The sequence below is a fragment of the Ambystoma mexicanum genome, chromosome 13 (assembly GCF_040938575.1).
Source record: "Ambystoma mexicanum isolate Mex_15411 chromosome 13, UKY_AmexF1_1, whole genome shotgun sequence".
In the NCBI taxonomy this organism is placed as follows: domain Eukaryota; kingdom Metazoa; phylum Chordata; class Amphibia; order Caudata; family Ambystomatidae; genus Ambystoma; species Ambystoma mexicanum.
Genome location: NC_090938.1, coordinates 817,102,239 through 817,120,407, shown reverse-complemented (window position 1 = coordinate 817,120,407; position 18,169 = coordinate 817,102,239). Strand labels below are relative to the sequence as shown.

The 18,169-nt window shown below is 50.5% G+C and overlaps 1 protein-coding gene across 5 annotated transcripts in view; it reads right to left on the bottom strand.

Moving 5' to 3' along the window:
- Positions 1–18,169, bottom strand: part of LOC138522059 (antigen peptide transporter 2-like) — a 268,133-nt gene that overhangs the window by 145,695 nt on the left and 104,269 nt on the right. For all 5 annotated transcript variants that reach the window (XM_069635292.1, XM_069635296.1, XM_069635293.1 and 2 more), the window contains exon 4: positions 6,010–6,140. In XM_069635292.1, the coding sequence (XP_069491393.1) occupies positions 6,010–6,140 (131 nt within the window). The remainder of the gene's footprint in view (positions 1–6,009; positions 6,141–18,169) is intronic.

Sequence of the window (18,169 nt, the reverse complement as noted above, 5' to 3'; positions counted from 1 at the left end):
TCCCAGCCTGACGACGGGGAATATTCATGAGCATGTGAATCCATGCCAGACCCCATGCTGGAGAACACTAAAAACCCTACTGTTCTGCTAAATGCATCTACTGTAAATGTATCTACCTGCCTACACATGCTGTTTCTCTGTAACCCACCAACTGCAAAAAGTACTTTCTCCTTCTGTATCTTGAGCTCTACATCTTTTATTCCATGCTTTGTCACCACTGCTGTGTTTCATATGTTAAGATAAGCCCTCTGTAACAGCGCCACGATGCCCCAGGGCTGTTTGTGTGCTTTATAAATGCAAATAAATAAAAATAAATACATAAATAAATAAATTACACAGCCCACAAAATAAAGACCCCTTTATTCGCTTTCCTCCCAGTCCCACAAGTCACTGTTTTGCCCGTGGGCTGGGCCCACCAGTTCAGGGGTCCATCACATAGTCATTGAAATAGGCAGGCTTCCCCCTTTGGGGATACCTCCTGCCCACTTACTGGATCAGGCCCACCTCACCTGCGTGCCCTCGACCTAGGGGACTCAGCGGATGGGCCAGGCCACCGCCGTCGTCCAGTATCTCACCACAGGATCGTCTCCGGCCTAGTCTCACCCATCTTCTTGAAGAAACTGGCATTACGGGTAAGAGATGCAGTCACCATCGAGCCACGCACCGCCACAACGTCCATCGGACCAGGCTCATAAATTAGTGAAAGCTTGCCTTGTGGATGCCTGTTCTTCCAGAGCACTTCATCCCCAGGAGTCAGCTGTTGGGGCCAGAGCCCTCTCCTGATGTTCTCCCTCTCCGTCCGGAGTCTCCTTTCACGCTCCACCTGAGCATCATCAATTACGGCCGGTTCCCGCTCCCGCACTTCAGGGATAAGACCCCTCGGACACCGCCGAAACATTGTCCCTGCTGGTGCCACTCCAGTGGGTGCCTGATGGGTGGCTCTATATACCCTCAGGAACTGATACAGCGCCCACTGCAGGCAGTGGCCTTGGCCATGAGCGATGCAAAACTCCTTGTTCAGAGACCTCATGAACCTCTCAGCTTCACCATTGGCACAGGTCCAGACTGGTGTAATATTCCCGTGCTGCATTCCGTAATCTCCCATCAGCTGGGCGAAGCTATCCCCTTGGAACGGCGGTCTGTTGTCTGAACACAGGTCTGAGGCAGGCCGCGAGTGGCAAAGATCTTTTCTACGGCCACGGCCACCTTGTCAAAAGAGACCGATTCAATGAACTCGACCTCAGAGTACCGTGACCACTCAACCACCACCACTAGAAAATTAGTGTCCCAGCCTGTGTACCCAAAATCTGCATGGAAGTTTTCCCAGGGCCTCGTTCCTCGGGGCATCGTCTCGATAAGGGGCTTTCTCTGTGCTGGGGCAGTCGCCTGGCACCACATGAAGGCCGACACAAACTCCTCCAACTGTCTCTCATGGTCCGGGAACCATACCTTTTGTCATAGCCACCACCGGAATCCATGACCCTTGCTGACGTTCCGCCTTTAGTATTAGGAAGCACTCGTCCTCGGCCGCCGCCTTTTCCAGCTCTTGGAGAGGCACTGAGTGTGGGGTTTCCGCCTCCACGACTAGCCTCCTGTGTTCGCCTACTTCCTCCCCACTGATGTTTCCACATCCTTCAACCTCGCCTCTGGGGTGCCTAGACAGATAATCTGCAGCGTTGTTACTGCCTGGCCGATACACCAACAAGACCCCATAATCCAGGAGTGCCAGCATCCACCTCTCAATCTGGGCTGGAGGTTTGGAAGATGAGCCAGTCATGATCGGCAGCAGGAGGTCACTTACCACCGTCACCAGCCATCCCAGTATGTATAGGCGAAAATGCTGGCCCCCTCAGAAGACTGCCAGGGCCTCCCTCTCAATTTGCGAGTAGCGATGCTCTGTCTCCGACAGTGCCATGCTTGCATAAGCGATCGGTCTGACCTCCCCATTAGCGTCTGTCTGGGTGAGGACTGCACCCATACCAAAAGGGCTGGCATCCAGCACAATCTCTGATGTCAGGGACAGATCGAAAAATGCCATGGTGTCCTCCGCCGTCAGCGCTCCCTTCACATCTTCGAATGCGGACTGCTCCAGCGGACCCCACTGCCACGTGTCTTCTTTCTTGGTGAGACTTCTCACGGTCTCAGACCTGGAGGCTAGGTCCGGATAAACCAGCCACAGTCGGTGACCATACCCAGGAAGCTTCGGACTTCAGACACATTCTCTGGGGGACTCCCCTCCACAATGTATTTTACCTTTTGGGAGTCAGGTGACACGCCTCCCTCCTTGAACACGAACCCAAAAAACTCAATGTTCTTCTTGAGGTATTCGCATTTTTCCTTCTGCAAGGTCAGTCCGAGCGCCTGCAGCCACTCCAGAGTTCTCACAAGCCTCTCCATGTGTTCCGCCTCAGTCTTTTCAAACTCCAGGATGTCGTCACTGATGTTGAGGACCCCATCCAAAACCGCCAGGGCCCCACGGATGATGTTTTGGAACACCTCCGCCGCTGAAGAAACCATGAAGCTCAGGCACTTGTATCTATAGAGGCCTCGGTGCATGGTAAAGGTGGTTATGTACCGTGAGTCTGGATGCAACACCACTTAAGGGTATCCCGTCCGTAGGTCAAGCTTTGAAAAGAATTATGCCCCTTGCAATTCCGCAATGATGTCATCAATCGTGGGCGTGATATGTCTTTCACACTTGATGGCCTTGTTAGTGAGCTGCATGTCCACAGAAATCCTCACTGAATCAGGTTGCTTTGGCTTCCTGGCGATGACTATTGGAGACACCCACAGAGTCAGTCCATCCACCTTCTAAATGATGTCCAGTGCCACTAAATTATCCAGTTATTTGTCGACCAGATCCCGCAGATGGAATAGGACTCTGCGGTGCATGAGCGCAATCGGCTGTATCGACTCGTCAATATGCAGCCTCACTGGTTCACCGGCCATACGGCCTATTCCTTAGAAGAGCTGGCTGTACTTCGCGAACAGCACCTGTACATCTTCCACATGCACTGATGAGGTGGAGCTCAAAATGCCCAGCGCTTCTGCTGCCACACAGCTCAGGAGAGTGTTGCTGCTGACGCTCGTTACATAGAATCAGACCTTGATTGACGACCCTCCATGCTCAACCTTTGCCACAAATGCTCCGGCCAATGGGATGGACTGCTCACTGCCAAAAGTGAATATCTGCGCCCTGGCTTCTGCAGTGTGGGCGGCACCACCATGGCATCATAGTGCACCATGGCCATTACATTGACTGACACCCCTGTGCCCACCAGCACCGTTACCGTCGACTCGTTGGCTTTCATGAGGCACTGTGGCTGCCTTCTGTTGGTGGCTCGTAGCGCACTGACACTCGAGATAAAGAAAATGTTCTCCTCCTCTTCATCTTCGTGAGTCACGCTATCATCCCCTTGGTCTACTTGTGAGACATTGAGAGGGCGCTGTGGCCTGAAGAATCCTGCCCTTACCGACCCCCTCGGCATCACAAACGGCAACAGAGCCCTGCACATACGGGTATAGTGGTCGAGTGCCCCACAGTGTCCCCAAGCCTACCCCTGCGCCAGGCATTCTGCGGGGTGCAGAAGATCATACTCACACTTGCTGCAGGATTCGAGGGCCCTGGCACCGCAGTCACGCTGGCCACCACACACTGTCGTCCCCTCTTCCTCCTTGACCTCAGCCCATGACACACACATCCTCAGTCGTCCCTGGATGTAATGCTGCGTCCATTTTCGATCCCCGCACCTCTGACACCTCATGGCATCTGCCGAACTCCAATATGCGGCATTGCTCACAATGCCTAGCGCTTCTGCTGCCCCTCTTCCTCCTTGACCTCAGCCCATGGCACACACATCCTCAGTCTTCCCTCGACCTAATGCTACATCCATTTTCGATGCCCGCACCTCTGACACCTCATGGCATCTGCCGAACTCCAATATGCGGGGTAGCGTGAATCCTGATTCCCGCAATACTTGCCTGCGCAGTTTTCCAGATGCACAGCCTTGTATGAGTTGGTTCCTGACCATTGTTTGGGGGTTCTCCCAGGCACACGACAGGGACATATAGCACAGCTATCCATAGAAAGTGTCCAGCGACTCATCGTCCTTCTGTTTGGCACTGCACATCACAAAGCGTTCATAGTCTGCATTGGCCAGCGGCATGAAATGCATGCGCAGTGCGTTCTTGGCCACCGTGTACAATGCAACCGCAGGTGTCAGGGACTGAAAGAGACACCAATGCTTACCCAGGGCCTAAAGAGGAGAAGAAGACCCTTAAAGGTACCCCTGCGCTTAAGGTAAAGCCACTTAGAGAACCATCCAAGCTCCCAAACCAGACCCAAAGCCCCAGCATAGAAAATAAAGCCTTTGACATCCAGACACAATAGCTACAACACTTGAAAGACACACACAAGCAATGAGGCACATTTCTTTCCTCCATGCCAGTGCAGAGGGAAACATTATTAATTGGGAGTCCTGCTCATAATGCTGCGGAAGCCCCCCAGATACAAGATTGCCTGCAGGCAAATTGAAACAGACTTGCTTTGTACGCAAGAGAGAGAAATCCAACATTTTATTCTCCCAATTTGGTGCATATGCAGGAGTTACAAAGCGGCAAGTCTCCCATGACAAAGGAATTGGAAACACCCCAGACCACTCCCATGCTTACCAGGGGAATGTCCACAGTCTAGTCACATACTGGGGAAACTGGGGGACACCGGGTGAAGTGGGCAATAAAGGCAGGGATGCTAGGGGGAGAGATCTCCAGGCCAGCTATGAGTTCCAAGAGACTGGCCGGCCCTTATATAAGTTCTGGCCCACTACCTTCCAGTCCACCCAACTCTCAAAACATTGTGCATTTATATGAACACCCCACACCACCCAGCTCAGGTGGAGCCACAGCTCCTAAGCACCTCCCAAGGGGAAGGGAGTCCACATTTTAAAAAGCAGTCAGATCTGTTGTGCAGCATTTGTGAAGGAGCTGGAGGCAGAGGGGAGAATAATTGGAGGGGAGATTGGAAGGTGATAGTATTGAGGGAGAAGGAGGAGGTGATACCATCTCGAGGAGAGAGTTTTGGAAAGAGCATTGGGGAGTCTAAGACACCAAAGCTGCGCCAGAGGGGAATACAGACCCACACATCTCAAAAAGGTGGAGGGGGGACTATTGAACCCTAGAGGGCTTAAGATCGCAAAGGTTCCAATAGACCAGGATGGCCCAGGGGAGACTTTAGAGGCAGTAGTAGGGACAAGACAATGTCGTCTGGGGCCACAGTGCTTACCCTAGGGACCATCAGGGCGGTAGACTCCCAGGGACCAGAACCCTAGAGCAAGTGATCAGGAAAAATATGAAGCCCAGAGCTGGATCCCTAGATCCTAGGGAAGCAACGACCTGGACTGGAAGATCCAAAAGTACTTCCTGCAGGGAACCTATACACTGCTACTCACCTGGGACCTGGGAACTTCAGAAGGACTACACCCCAGGCACAAACGAAGACGGTTCGGGAACTCTGAGAACCAACAACCCGGAGACAAAGACCAACGTTAAAAGCTAGACCTTGAAGACGCTCTGTTTCGATCACATTTGATTGGAGATTTTATCCAGACATTCTTTTGCGATTGATCCTTGCCGTTCTGAACCCGAATACCCTTGTGTCAGCTGCTTTATGCTGTTTTGTATGGAGTGTGATGTGCGTGTGTGTACCCATAGTGGGTAATTCCAAGTGCCCGCCTGGGTGTATTCCGGGTGGATAGCAGGTGCAGACAATACGTACATTCAGGCCTCATGCAAAACTCACAAAAGCAGACATTTCTTACAGAACAATTGAACAGATATAACTCCATCCAACAAACCCTGGGGCTGAGATGATATCTGGAGCAAATCCATCCCATAAACCTCCCCAAGGGGGTGGGCCCGAGATAATATTGGAGTAACTCCATTTAAACAGCCCCAGAGCAGAGATGATCTTGGGGCAGGTACAACTTGTGGATACAATAGTTCAAGGGTTACCTGTCTTAGCAGAGTCAAAGAAGCTGATTTCCTGGCTCACCACGGCCTTGAAAAGCAAGAGACGGAGGCGACGGGTGAGCCGGGCGAGGGTGAACATGAAGAGACCGCCTCTGCACCCGGCTGAGAAGGAGCTGCAGGGAAGAGAAGAGACAGGTTCAATTGTGAGGACACAGTACAAGGCAATCCCCTGCTATACAAGTCAAACCACATACAAGCCGTCAAGGAGCTAAAAACACTACCCTACTCTACACTACACTAGAAGCAATTCATATCCCAAGTCAAAACACATACACGCCTTCAAGGAGCTAAAACACTACCCTAATGCAGTAGATCTAAATGAAGAGATCTTGGTCCTAAATCCACTTAAAGTAAAAAGAAGACTCGAACAATGGGACTGGATTAAAACGGTAGAAAAAGTAAGAGAGGACCCAATGCAAAACACTCTCCTGAAAGGAGAAAAGAAACTCGGGTGTCTCTCCCGATATCTCCTGAAGTCCCCTAATAGGAAACTGCGTTCAGACTTCCTCAGAATGAGACTGAACCTTGTCCATTGTGGTGCTGTTCTGGTAAAACGCAACCAAGGGGACATGGCAAAAAAACTATGCTCAGTCTGTGGAAACCCTGCCAAACAAACGCTAAGACATGTTCTAATGGATTGTGAAGGCACATGGCCACTACGATTTAGACTTTTTAGAGATCTCGTGCGAAGGGAGGAAGACATAGTTACAGACTTCTTCTGGGATAGAATCATCTCGGGCACTAACACTGCATTGATGTTTGCATCAACCCAGGTCATAATAGAAAGTGGTTTGACAATCTAATATAATAAAATAAAGTAGAAGTATTTGTAAACTTTGATCCAGCAAAAATTAGGAACAATTGGCAGGGTTGGTGGATAATAATGAAATGCATATGCAAATCTATTATTTTGTAAAGGCTTGTGCCAAAACAAATTAAAAAAAAAAAAAAAGGAGCTAAAACACTACCCTAAAGTCAAACCAAATGCAAGCCTTCAAGGAGCTAAAAACACTACCCTAAAGTCAAACCACATACACGCCTTCAAGGAGCTAAAACACTACCCTAAAGTCAAACCACATACACGCCTTCAAGGAGCTAAAACACTACCCTAAAGTCAAACCACATACACGCCTTCAAGGAGCTAAAACACTACCCTAAAGTCAAACCACATACACGCCTTCAAGGAGCTAAAACACTACCCTAAAGTCAAACCACATACACGCCTTCAAGGAGCTAAAACACTACCCTAAAGTCAAACCACATACACGCCTTCAAGGAGCTAAAACACTACCCTAAAGTCAAACCACATACACGCCTTCAAGGAGCTAAAAACACTACCCTAATGTCAAACCAAATACAAGCCTTCCAAGGAGCTAAAAGACAGCCCTACTGTACCCTACACTAGGAGCAAATCACATCCCAAGTCAAACTAAATACAAGCCTTCCAAGTAGCTAAAAGATGTCCCTACTCTGCACTACACTAGAAGCAACTCATATCACACGCAACCCCCAACAGACCAGAGAAAAGGTGAGCTGCCCCCCCACCCCCCTGACCCTCCTGGTCACATGTAGCTCACTTGCTACCAAAGTGCCCGCCCTACCCCTCCCCAGTTGTTAGCTCCCCACTCCCGTCTTTCTCTGCTTCCTTCACTGTGTCCTTCCCCTTATGACTTGTAAAGAGCTCTATTGCTTCCCGAAGCTCGGGCCGCGTTCACTAAAAACACTAATAATAATTACAAAAATGAAAACACAAATTAGGATACTGGAGTCTTCCTATGGGCACCGGGCAAGCTCCTCTGAGGGGTTTGTAGGTGCCAGGCAGGCTCCTGGGAAAGATCCTGTAGGAACTGTGCGGAAACTGAGGGCATCCTCCCTTCTACTCCCATTGGATCCTCTGGTCAGGTGGCCAGGGAAAGGCCATCACTTTTGGATCCTGACCCAAATTTGGGGTCTGGGGAGAGGATGTCCATACCTGAGACACAGTATCCCCTTTTGCCCCCTTCATCATGAGCCCGCTATCCCTAAAGCCTTTGTGGGATATTGTCAACCCTTTCCCTTCTCCTCCTTCCAAACTGTTCCCCAGAAACAAAACCTAGTAATGGGACGAGGAAGAGACCAACTAGGAGGACACATCCTCATTTCACTGACAAACACATATTTCTGAGACCAAACAGAGGTGTAAAGGCTTCGTTTTTATTAAATCAGACAGTTCCAAACACCACTCTGGTACTTAGACAAGGAAGAGGGCTATGCAGGCATACCAAAGGAACAACCAGGCATGTCTGCCTAATGGAGTCCTCCACATTCAGGCAAGAGAACGCAATGACCCACACCTGGGGTCACTTAACACACCTGATGTATATAAAAATGCAGCCATTCTGAGGGATGACAAATGGGCTGGAGGAAAGGAAGCTGAGGATCTAGGTGGCTGGAGCAGTGCTGGCCAGGAGAAGGGGATGCTGTGGCCGTGGTCAGCTGTGCGAGGTTCAAGAGGTCCTGCTATCCGCTGGAGCAGATCTGTTTGGGAGAAGCTGTGGAGCTCCCCTTGACCGCAGCCGCCTCCAAGGGAAGTTAGGAGAGCAGGCAGGGTGTGCGGTGCAGACTACGAGGGGAAGGCAGAGTCTAGAGAAGCCAGGAAGCTGGAAGAAGCCCTTTGCGAAGGACGCCAAGAGGAAAAACGCTGCTGTGTGTGACCGGTGAGTGTAAAGCAAATGCACATTCTTACCAGGGCGCTCCGGTAACGTATAATGACATCCTCTGCAACTGCCGAATGAACGGCGAGTGACTGAAAGTACTGTTGAATGCTGGAACAAGTATTGTTGAGTTATCAAGTGAACTGAAATTGATTGAAAGCACTTCTGAACGCCGCACAGAGTAAAACATCAATCGAATGCTCACGAATGGATTGAAAACAAAGTAGTAAATGAACCAGAAATCAAAGAATATCATTTATGAAAGTGACAAATCCAGAATTGGCCCCAAGTCAAGAGGACCCCTTGGAACAAGTGTTAACGAGGTCAAGAAAATACCAAGTAGGGTGTGAAAATGAGAGACTAGGTGTTGGCCCGAATCTAAGAGGGGCCCACGAATCAAGTATGGGCGAAGTCAATGAAGGTATGAAGATGAGAGAATAAAAAGTGGCCCAGAGTCAAGAGGGGCCCAGGAAGTGCAAGCTAATAGAAACGTGTGTTGACAAGAGCCAGCGGAATACAGACAAGAATTATAAAGTGCTTTGCGGCCAGGCCAGTCACGGGACAGTTTCTGAAGATGGTGACACTGAGGAATCAACTAAGCATCACTGTCAGATGGAGCCAGTGGCTAAAGGAGCCACGGGACAGTGTCTGAAGACGGTGACACTGAGGAATCAACTAAGCATCACTGTCAGATGGAGCCAGTGGCTAAAGGAGCCAGGGGACAGTGTCTGAAGGCGGTGCCACTGAGGAATCATCTAAGCATCACTGTCAGATGGAGCCAGTGGCTAAAGGAGCCACGGGACAGTGTCTGAAGATGGTGCCACTGAGGAATCAACTAAGCATCACTGTCAGATGGAGCCAGTGGCTAAAGGAGCCACGGGACAGTGTCTGAATATGGCGACACTGAGGAATCAACTAAGCATCACTGTCAGATGGAGAAAGTGGCTAAAGAAGCCACCGGACAGTGTATGAAGATGGTGACACTGAGGAATCTACTATACACCCCTGTCAGATGGAACCAGTGGCTAAGTTTTGATGGAAGCACGAAGAAGGGCTATCGGCTGCATGACTTGTAATGGGTGGGCTGTGTTTTCCAACAACTGTGCCTAGACCGAGTGCCCTATTTGGAAAAAGCCAATGAAAGCAGGTTTGAAGTTAAGTATATGTGTTGCCACATCCTTGTGTGAGAAACTGAAGTTAAGAAACAGAACTGTGTTATTTTTGAAAGCTGGAAGATTAGAACTCTTCGGGAAAGGAACCCCAACTTGGGAAGTGTCCCAAGAAACAGTGTTATTTTTGGAAGCAAGAAGGTTTGGACTCTTAGGGAAGGGAATCCCAATATTCTGGGAACTATTTTGAACTTGGGGGAAGGGGAAGCTGGTCCTAAGCCAAGAGCTGGAAGAAGCTCTGAACTTTCTTTTTAACACTGTTCTTTTGAAGCTGTCATCCCTACACATTGTATACAGTTCGTTGTGAGGGCAGGTATAGGTTTTGGACACAGACAGATACTTAATTTGCACATCCTGACACAGACTTTCCTTAGATTTCTTTAGGTAGGGAAATCCCACCTTGGCATAGGGCATGTTAGGCCTTACTCCACCCTACATTTTAAGTTAAATAAACGTGCTTTGAGTACAATGGCTCTTGGGATGGATCCTGTAGCCACCAGGCAGCCTTCTGGGAAAGATCCTATAGACACCGGGCAGTCTTCTGGGAGGAATCCTATAGGTGCCGGAGAGGCTCCAGGGAGGAATCCTATAGGCACCTGGCAGGCTCCTGGGAGGAATCATATAGGCACCTGGCAGGCTCCTGGGAGGAATCATATAGGTGCCGGGGAGGCTCCTGGGAGGAATCCTATAGACACCTGGCAGGCTCCTGGGAGGAATCCTATAGGTGCCTGGCAGGCTCCTGGGAGGAATCCTATAGGCACCTGGCAGTCTTCTGGGAGGAATCATATAGGCACCTGGCAGGCTCCTGGGAGGAATCCTATAGGCACCTGGCAGGCTCCTGGGAGGAATCCTATAGGTTCCAGGGAGGCCCCTGGGAGGAATCCTATAGGCACCTGGCAGGCTCCTGGGAGGAATCCTATAGGTGTCTGGCAGGCTCCTGGGATGAATCCTATAGGTGCCGGGCAGGCTCCCGGGAGGAATTCTATAGGCACCTGGCAGCCTTCTGGGAAATATCCTATAGGCACCTGGCAGGCTCCCTGGAGTCATCTTATAGGCACCGGTAAGGCTCCTGGGAGGAATCTTACAGGCACCAGGAAGGCTCCTCGGAGGAATTCAATAGGCTCCTGGCAGGCTCCTGGGAGGAATCACATAGGCACAGGGCAGGCTCCCGGGAGGAATTCTATAGGCACCTGGCAGCCTTCTGGGAAAGATCCTATAGGCACCTGGCAGTCTTCTGGGAGGAATCTTATAGGCACTGGTAAGGCTCCTGGGAGGAATCCTATAGGCTCCTCGGAGTCATCTTATAGGCACTGGGCAGGCTCCTGGGAGGAATCCTATAGGCACCAGGCAGCCTTCTGGGAAAGCGCCTATAGGCACCAGGCAGTCTTATGGGAGGAATCTTATAGGCACTGGTAAGGCTCCTGGGAGGAATCCTATAGGCTCCTCGGAGTCATCTCATAGGCACTGGGCAGGCTCCTGGGAGGAATCCTATAGACACCAGGCAGCCTTCTGGGAAAGAGCCTATAGGCACCAGGCAGTCTTATGGGAGGAATCCTATAGGCACCTGGCAGGCTCCTGGGAGGAATCCTATAGGCACCTAGCAGTCTTCTGGGAGGAATCCTATAGGCACCTGGCAGGCTCCTGGGAGGAATCCTATAGGCACCTGGCAGTCTTCTGGGAGGAATCCTATAGGCGCCTGGCAGGCTCCTGGGAGGAATCCTATAGGTGTCTGGCAGGCTCCTGGGATGAATCCTATAGGTGCCGGGCAGGCTCCTGGGAGGAATCTTACAGGCACCAGGCAGGCTCCTGGGGGGAATCTTACAGACACCAGGAAGGCTCCTCGGAGGAATTCTATAGGCTCCTGGCAGGCTCCCGGGAGGAATTCTATAGGCACCTGGCTGCCTTCTGGGAAAAATCCTATGGAAACCTGGCAGGCTCCCTGGAGTCATCTTATAGGCACCGGTAAGGCTCCTGGGAGGAATCTTACAGGCACCAGGTAGGCTCCTGGGAGGAATCCTATAAGCACTGTGCAGGCTCCTGGGAAAGATCCTATAGGCACCAGGCAGTCTTATGGGAGGAATCTTATTGGCACTGTACAGGCTCCTGGGAAAGATCCAATAGGCACCAGGCAGTCTTATGGGAGGAATCTTATAGGCACTGGTAAGGCTCCTGGGAGGAATCCTATAGGCTCCTCGGAGTCATCTTATAGGCACTGGTAAGGCTCCTGGGAGGAATCCTATAGGCACTGGTAAGGCTCCTGGGAGGAATCCTATAGGCTCCCTGGAGTCATCTTATAGGCACTGGGCAGGCTCCTGGGAGGAATCCTATAGGCACCAGGCAGCCTTCTGGGAAAGAGCCTATAGGCACCAGGCAGTCTTATGGGAGGAATATTATAGGCACTGGTAAGGCTCCTGGGAGGAATCCTATAGGCTCCTCGGAGTCATCTTATAGGCACTGGGCAGGCTCCTGGGAGGAATCCTATAGGCACCAGGCAGCCTTCTGGGAAAGAGCCTATAGGCACCAGGCAGTCTTATGGGAGGAATCTTATAGGCACTGGTAAGGCTCCTGGGAGGAATCCTATAGGCTCCTCGGAGTCATCTCATAGGCACTGGGCAGGCTCCTGGGAGGAATCCTATAGGCACCAGGCAGCCTTCTGGGAAAGAGCCTATAGGCACCAGGCAGTCTTATGGAGGAATCTTATAGGTACTGGTAAGGCTCCTGGGAGGAATCCTATAGGCTCCTCTGAGTCATCTTATAGGCACTGGGCAGGCTGCTGGGAGGAACCCTATAAGTAATGTGCAGGCTCCTGGGAAAGCTCATTAAGGCACTGGTCTGGCTCTTGGGAAGGATCCTATAGGCACTAAGCTGACCCCTGGGAAGGACCCTATATGCATCAGGCAGGCTCCTCTCAGGGGCTCTGTAGGTGCTGGGCAGGTCCCTGGTACAGCCCATACAGGCACCGGGCAGGCTTCCAGGAGGCATCCTATAGGCACTAAGCAAGCTCCTCGGAGGGATCCTGTAGGCACCAGACAGCTTTCTGATGGGGGTTCTACGTTACTTTTCATCGCCGACCCTTCCATCGCCAACATTTTTTTTTTTTTTGTAATATATGGGGGGGCTGCACCCCCCCAAACCCCCCCTTACTTAAATAATCATACCCCAACCCTCACAAACACCCCCCTGAAAAAAAATTTAAACTAACAATGTTGGCGATTGAAGGGTCGGCGATGAAAAGTCCCACAATGAAAAAGTGGTCGACGAAATGCGTGTATACCCTGATGGGGATCCTGTAGGCACCATGCAGGCTCCTGGGAGGGATCTTGTAGGCACCAGGCAGTCTTCTTGGAAAGATAGTATACGCAATGATATGGCTCTTGGGAAGGATCCTATAGGCACTGGACAGGCTCCTGGGAGAGTTCATATAGACTCCAGGCAGGCACATGGGGTGTTCATATAGGCACCAGGTAGGCTCATGGGAGGGATCCTACAGGCACCAGGCAGGCTCCTGGGAAAGCTCATATAGGTGCCAGGCAGGCTCCTGTGAGAGTTCATATAGGTGCCAGGCAGGTTCCTGGGAGAGTTCATATAGGTGCCAGGCAGGTTCCTGGGAGAGTTCATATAGGTGCCAGGCAGGCTCCTGGGAAGGATCATATAGATTCCAAGCAGGCTCCAGGGGAGTTCATATAGGCTCCAGGCAGGCTCCTGGGAGAGTTCATATAGGCTCCAGGAAAGCTCCTGTGAGAGTTCATATAGGTGCCAGGCAGGCTCCTGGGAGAGTTCATATAGGCTCCAGGCAGGCTCCTGGGAGAGTTCATATAGGCTCCAGGAAAGCTCCTGTGAGAGTTCATATAGGTGCCAGGCAGGCTCCTGGGAGAGTTCATATAGGCTCCAGGCAGGCTCCTGGGAAGGATCCTGCCACGCATACATCCGTCACGGCCATCTCACCACAACCATCAGACACCATATCTTTTCTTAGTATTGTCCCACAGACTGTGCGCTTGGCGACCTCCACTATGGACCCTATGACACTTACCTCTGGCCTTCAACACCTCAATACTGACATTAACCCATACCTCAACGACCCAGCCCTCTGGCTGGAACACTTCGTCAGCAAACCTACTCTGAATCAACCATGTTCCCTACTTCTTAGAAACAAAAGATTAAGCTCCAGATTCCGCATACGTCCCACCCGTAGTAACCTCCTAAGCAAACACGACACTCACTCCCATGCGCACCTTCTGCACCCAACAATAGCAAACCCCCTTCCACAGTGGCGAAATTGCCCATTATCAAAGGCGCCCTTATCAACGCCAGATCCCTCCCAGCGCACGCTCTAGACATAGCAGACCTTATAACATCATCAGATCTTGACTTCATTGCCATAGCTGAAACTTGGCTACATGCCGCACCCAGCCCTTCCTTGTCCCTTGCCATACCACCCGGCTTCAGCATAATGAGATGTGACCGCACCTCTCCCTCCCACTCTAGAGGTGGTGGCCTAGCCATCATCCACAAAATCACTTTGGATTTAAGAGTAATCACCAATACCAAACTTGAGTCCGCTGAACTACTATCAGTCAAACTCACACTAACACCTAACCAAACTGTCACCCTTCACCTAATCTACAGGCCCCCAGGCCCTGCACCCTCCTTTGTCAGTGAAATATCCACCCTCCTCCTCGACAATGTTAAAACTAATTCACAAATGATCATCCTTGGAGACCTTAACCTGGGACTTGGTGACCCCAATGATCCTATTGCACTTGTACTGGAAAACGCCCTCTCCAATTCTAGCTTCACCTTGCACATCCAAGAGCCCACACATTATAAAGGCAGGACCCTCGATTGGCTAGCGAGCTCCAATTGTAATATCAATGTCTTGGACATTACCCCTTGCCTTTGGTCAGACCACCACATTATCTCCTTTAATATTGAAGCCGCCCCCCGTACCCTGACCGTGATAGCACCTGCTCTACCAACCAGAAACAAAAAGGACATAACCAAGGAGAAACTTCTCCCTCTGCTACTCCCTACGCTCAAAGCGGCCACTGACTCCTGTAATGACCCTACTACCTTAGCTGACATCTATAACTGCAGCATGCTGACAGCTATAGACTCTATGGCCCCCATCAAATTGACGAAGGCCAAACCACGGGCACACCCGAACTCTTGGTTCACCCCACAGCTAAGAGTACTCCGCAAAACCAAACACTGTGCCGAAAACCGGTGGAAAAGCTTACCATCTGACGCGCGCAAAGATGGCTGCTTCCTGGCATCACTCACCTATAAAGCGGCCATTATAGAGGCGAAAAAATAATCCCTTAATAATCGCATCTTGCATGCTGACTCCAACTCTAAGGAACTATTTAAGATCCTAAAAGAGCTTGAAACCCCTGTTACCCCCTGAAACCTGCATTAAAGACAGCAAATGGTGTGCTAACATTCAGGCAGCGCTACTGAATAAAATCTCCATGCTTCAATCTAAAATCACAGCCAAACAAGACAGCTTGAAACTGGACAATCGCCCTCCTACCCCAGCAGAGGCCCTCCCCCCGACCTACCCAACTGCAAACGATTTGCCTTCTCACCGCTCACCACTGCGGAGGTAGAAAACATTATCCTGAGGATCAAACAGTCCAACTGCCAGGGCGATCCCTGCCCTGCCCCAATTATTGAGGAATCTGCCCACGATCTGGCCCCATTTATCACATCCTTTATTAACACCTCCTTTAAAACAGAAACTGTCCCTGACAACCTTAAGGATGCATGGGTGATCCCCTTGCTCAAAAAACCCTCCCTCGACCCTAGCATACCTACTAACTACCGACCCATCACTACTGTCCCATTCCTGTTAAAATGTTTAGACCGTGCAGCATACCTGCAAATCCAAGAGTACTTGGATGGCAATAATCTTTTAGGTCTTAGACAATCTGGTTTCCGCCTCAGACACAGAACTGAGACAGCGCTACTTGACTTAAAAACCCAAATTGAAGTTCTAAATGACAACGGCAAACTTGCCTTGTTACTTCTACTTGACCTCTCTGCGGCTTTCGATTTGGTCAACCACCAAATCTTATGCAAGCATCTTCACTCGGCCGCCCATTTCTCACCATCAGCTACGGCATGGATCAAATCATTCCTGAGTAATAGGTCTGTATGTGCCTTTTCTCAATCCGCAGCTGCAGATCCCTCCCCTATTTATTGTGGCGTCCCCCAGGGCTCTTGTGTGTCACCAACGCTCCACAATGTTTTTACAAAACCGCTCTTCGATGTACTTGACTATCTGGGTGTCTCCTATATGAATTACGCGGACGACACCCAGATACTCATTACCATCACTAGAGACTACTTGGCTGACACCAAGGCCCTGAATGATGTCTACCTGGTCATCCAAGCCTGGATGGCACAACACCAGTTATGCCTTAACGATGACAAGACTGAGCTCCTCATCTTGGGCACTACGCAACGTCTTAGTAAACTTGAGCCGTCCTACCAATCGTTTATCATCGATGGTAACACTATCCAAGTTTCGAAAGACACCAAAACTCTAGGCGTTTACCTTGATGCCACCTTATCACTATCCCGTCAAACAAATGCAGTCAGATCGTCATCAGCATACACCTGCAAACTCATTACAGCTTGCAGGCCATTTCTGACCACCTCTAACACGGTCACACTGGCCAGAGCTCTCATCATGGTCAAAATTGACTATGGGAGCGCCCTCTACCTAGGAACCAGCCAAGAGAATCTGAACAAACTGCAAATCACCCAGAATAACGCCATTAGAGCGGCCTTAAACATCCCGCGAAACCACCACATCTCGGAATCTAGATCTAATTTACACTGGCTACCGGTCAAACAGAGAATCTCACTGAAAGTCTTAGGCCTCACCCACAAATGCCTCGCCAACCAAGCCTGCCCGTATCTCTGCAGCCGGCTATCCCGCCACGCGTCTACCCGCCCGCAACGAACCGCACAGACCCACTGTCTAACCACCCCTAGGTTCAAACTACAAAAAGCGGGTGGATCTAGTTTCCCCGTCCTAGCCTCCAAGCTATGGAATGCCCTCCCCCCTCACCATCAGATCTGAAAAATGTTTCAGTGCCTTCAAATCCAAAACTAAATCCTGGCTTTTCAACCAGCCTTGATTCTGGACCTCCTATGTTCCTGGGAGCCTCCCCTAGGAAAATGCCCTAATCTCTGTAAATATGTATATTGCTGTATGTATGCCTTGAATACTTTGCACTGTATAAAAGTTTGAACTTACGTACCATGTCCAAAGTTGCGCCCTGATGCCGCCGGGCCTGAGGTGCGCGTTACAAATAAAACAAATACAAATACAAATCCTATAGACACCCGGCAGGCTACAGGGAGAGTTCATGTAGGCTCCCGGGAGAGTTCATATAGGCTCCAGGCAGGCTCCTGGGACGGATCCTAAAAGCACCAGCCCAGCTCCCGGTAATGATCCTATAGCTCATCTATGTGTGTTACACTGAGCATTTGTGTAAACAATACCGCACTTGTAATGGGAATTTGGGGTTTTCCCATTACGAGTGTGGCATTGTCTACACAAATGGTCAGAGTAATACGCATAGTGTACATATATAGGTCCAAGCTGAAAACTCAATAAAATACCTGCACCGATAATTTTCTTGAAATTATATACCTTCTTAATTGTTTTGGAATTTTGTGTGCAGTTTATAATTGCAATTGAAATGATTCTATAGGTGCCAGTCAAGCTCTTGGGAAAGCTCATACGTGCACTGGGAAGGCACCCTTAGGAGGGATCCTACAGCACCTGGCAAGCTCCTGGGCTGGAATCCGATAGGCACTGGGTAAACTCCTGAGAGGGATCCTATAGGTACCGGGCAAGCTCCTGAGACAGGATCCTAAAGGCGCTGGGCAGGCTCCTGGGGACAGGACCCTATATGCACTGGACATGCACCTGGGAAAAATCCTATAGGCACCAGGGAAGGATTGTATAGGCACCAGCAGGCTCCTTGGAGAGCTTATCCAGTCACTGGGCAGAATTCAGGGAAAGATCCTATAGACACAGATCCAGCTCCTGGGAGCGATCCTATAGGCACCATAGCACGTCCTGGGAGGGATCCTACAGGCACTGTGCCAACCCCTGGAAGAGAACCTATAGGCACTAGGCAGGATCCTGAGAGGGAATCCTGTAGGAAGCAGACAGGCTCCAGGGTGGGAATTCTATAGGGAATGCGCAGGCTCCAGGGTTTGAATTCTGTAGGCACCAGGCAGGCTCCTATAGGCACCAGG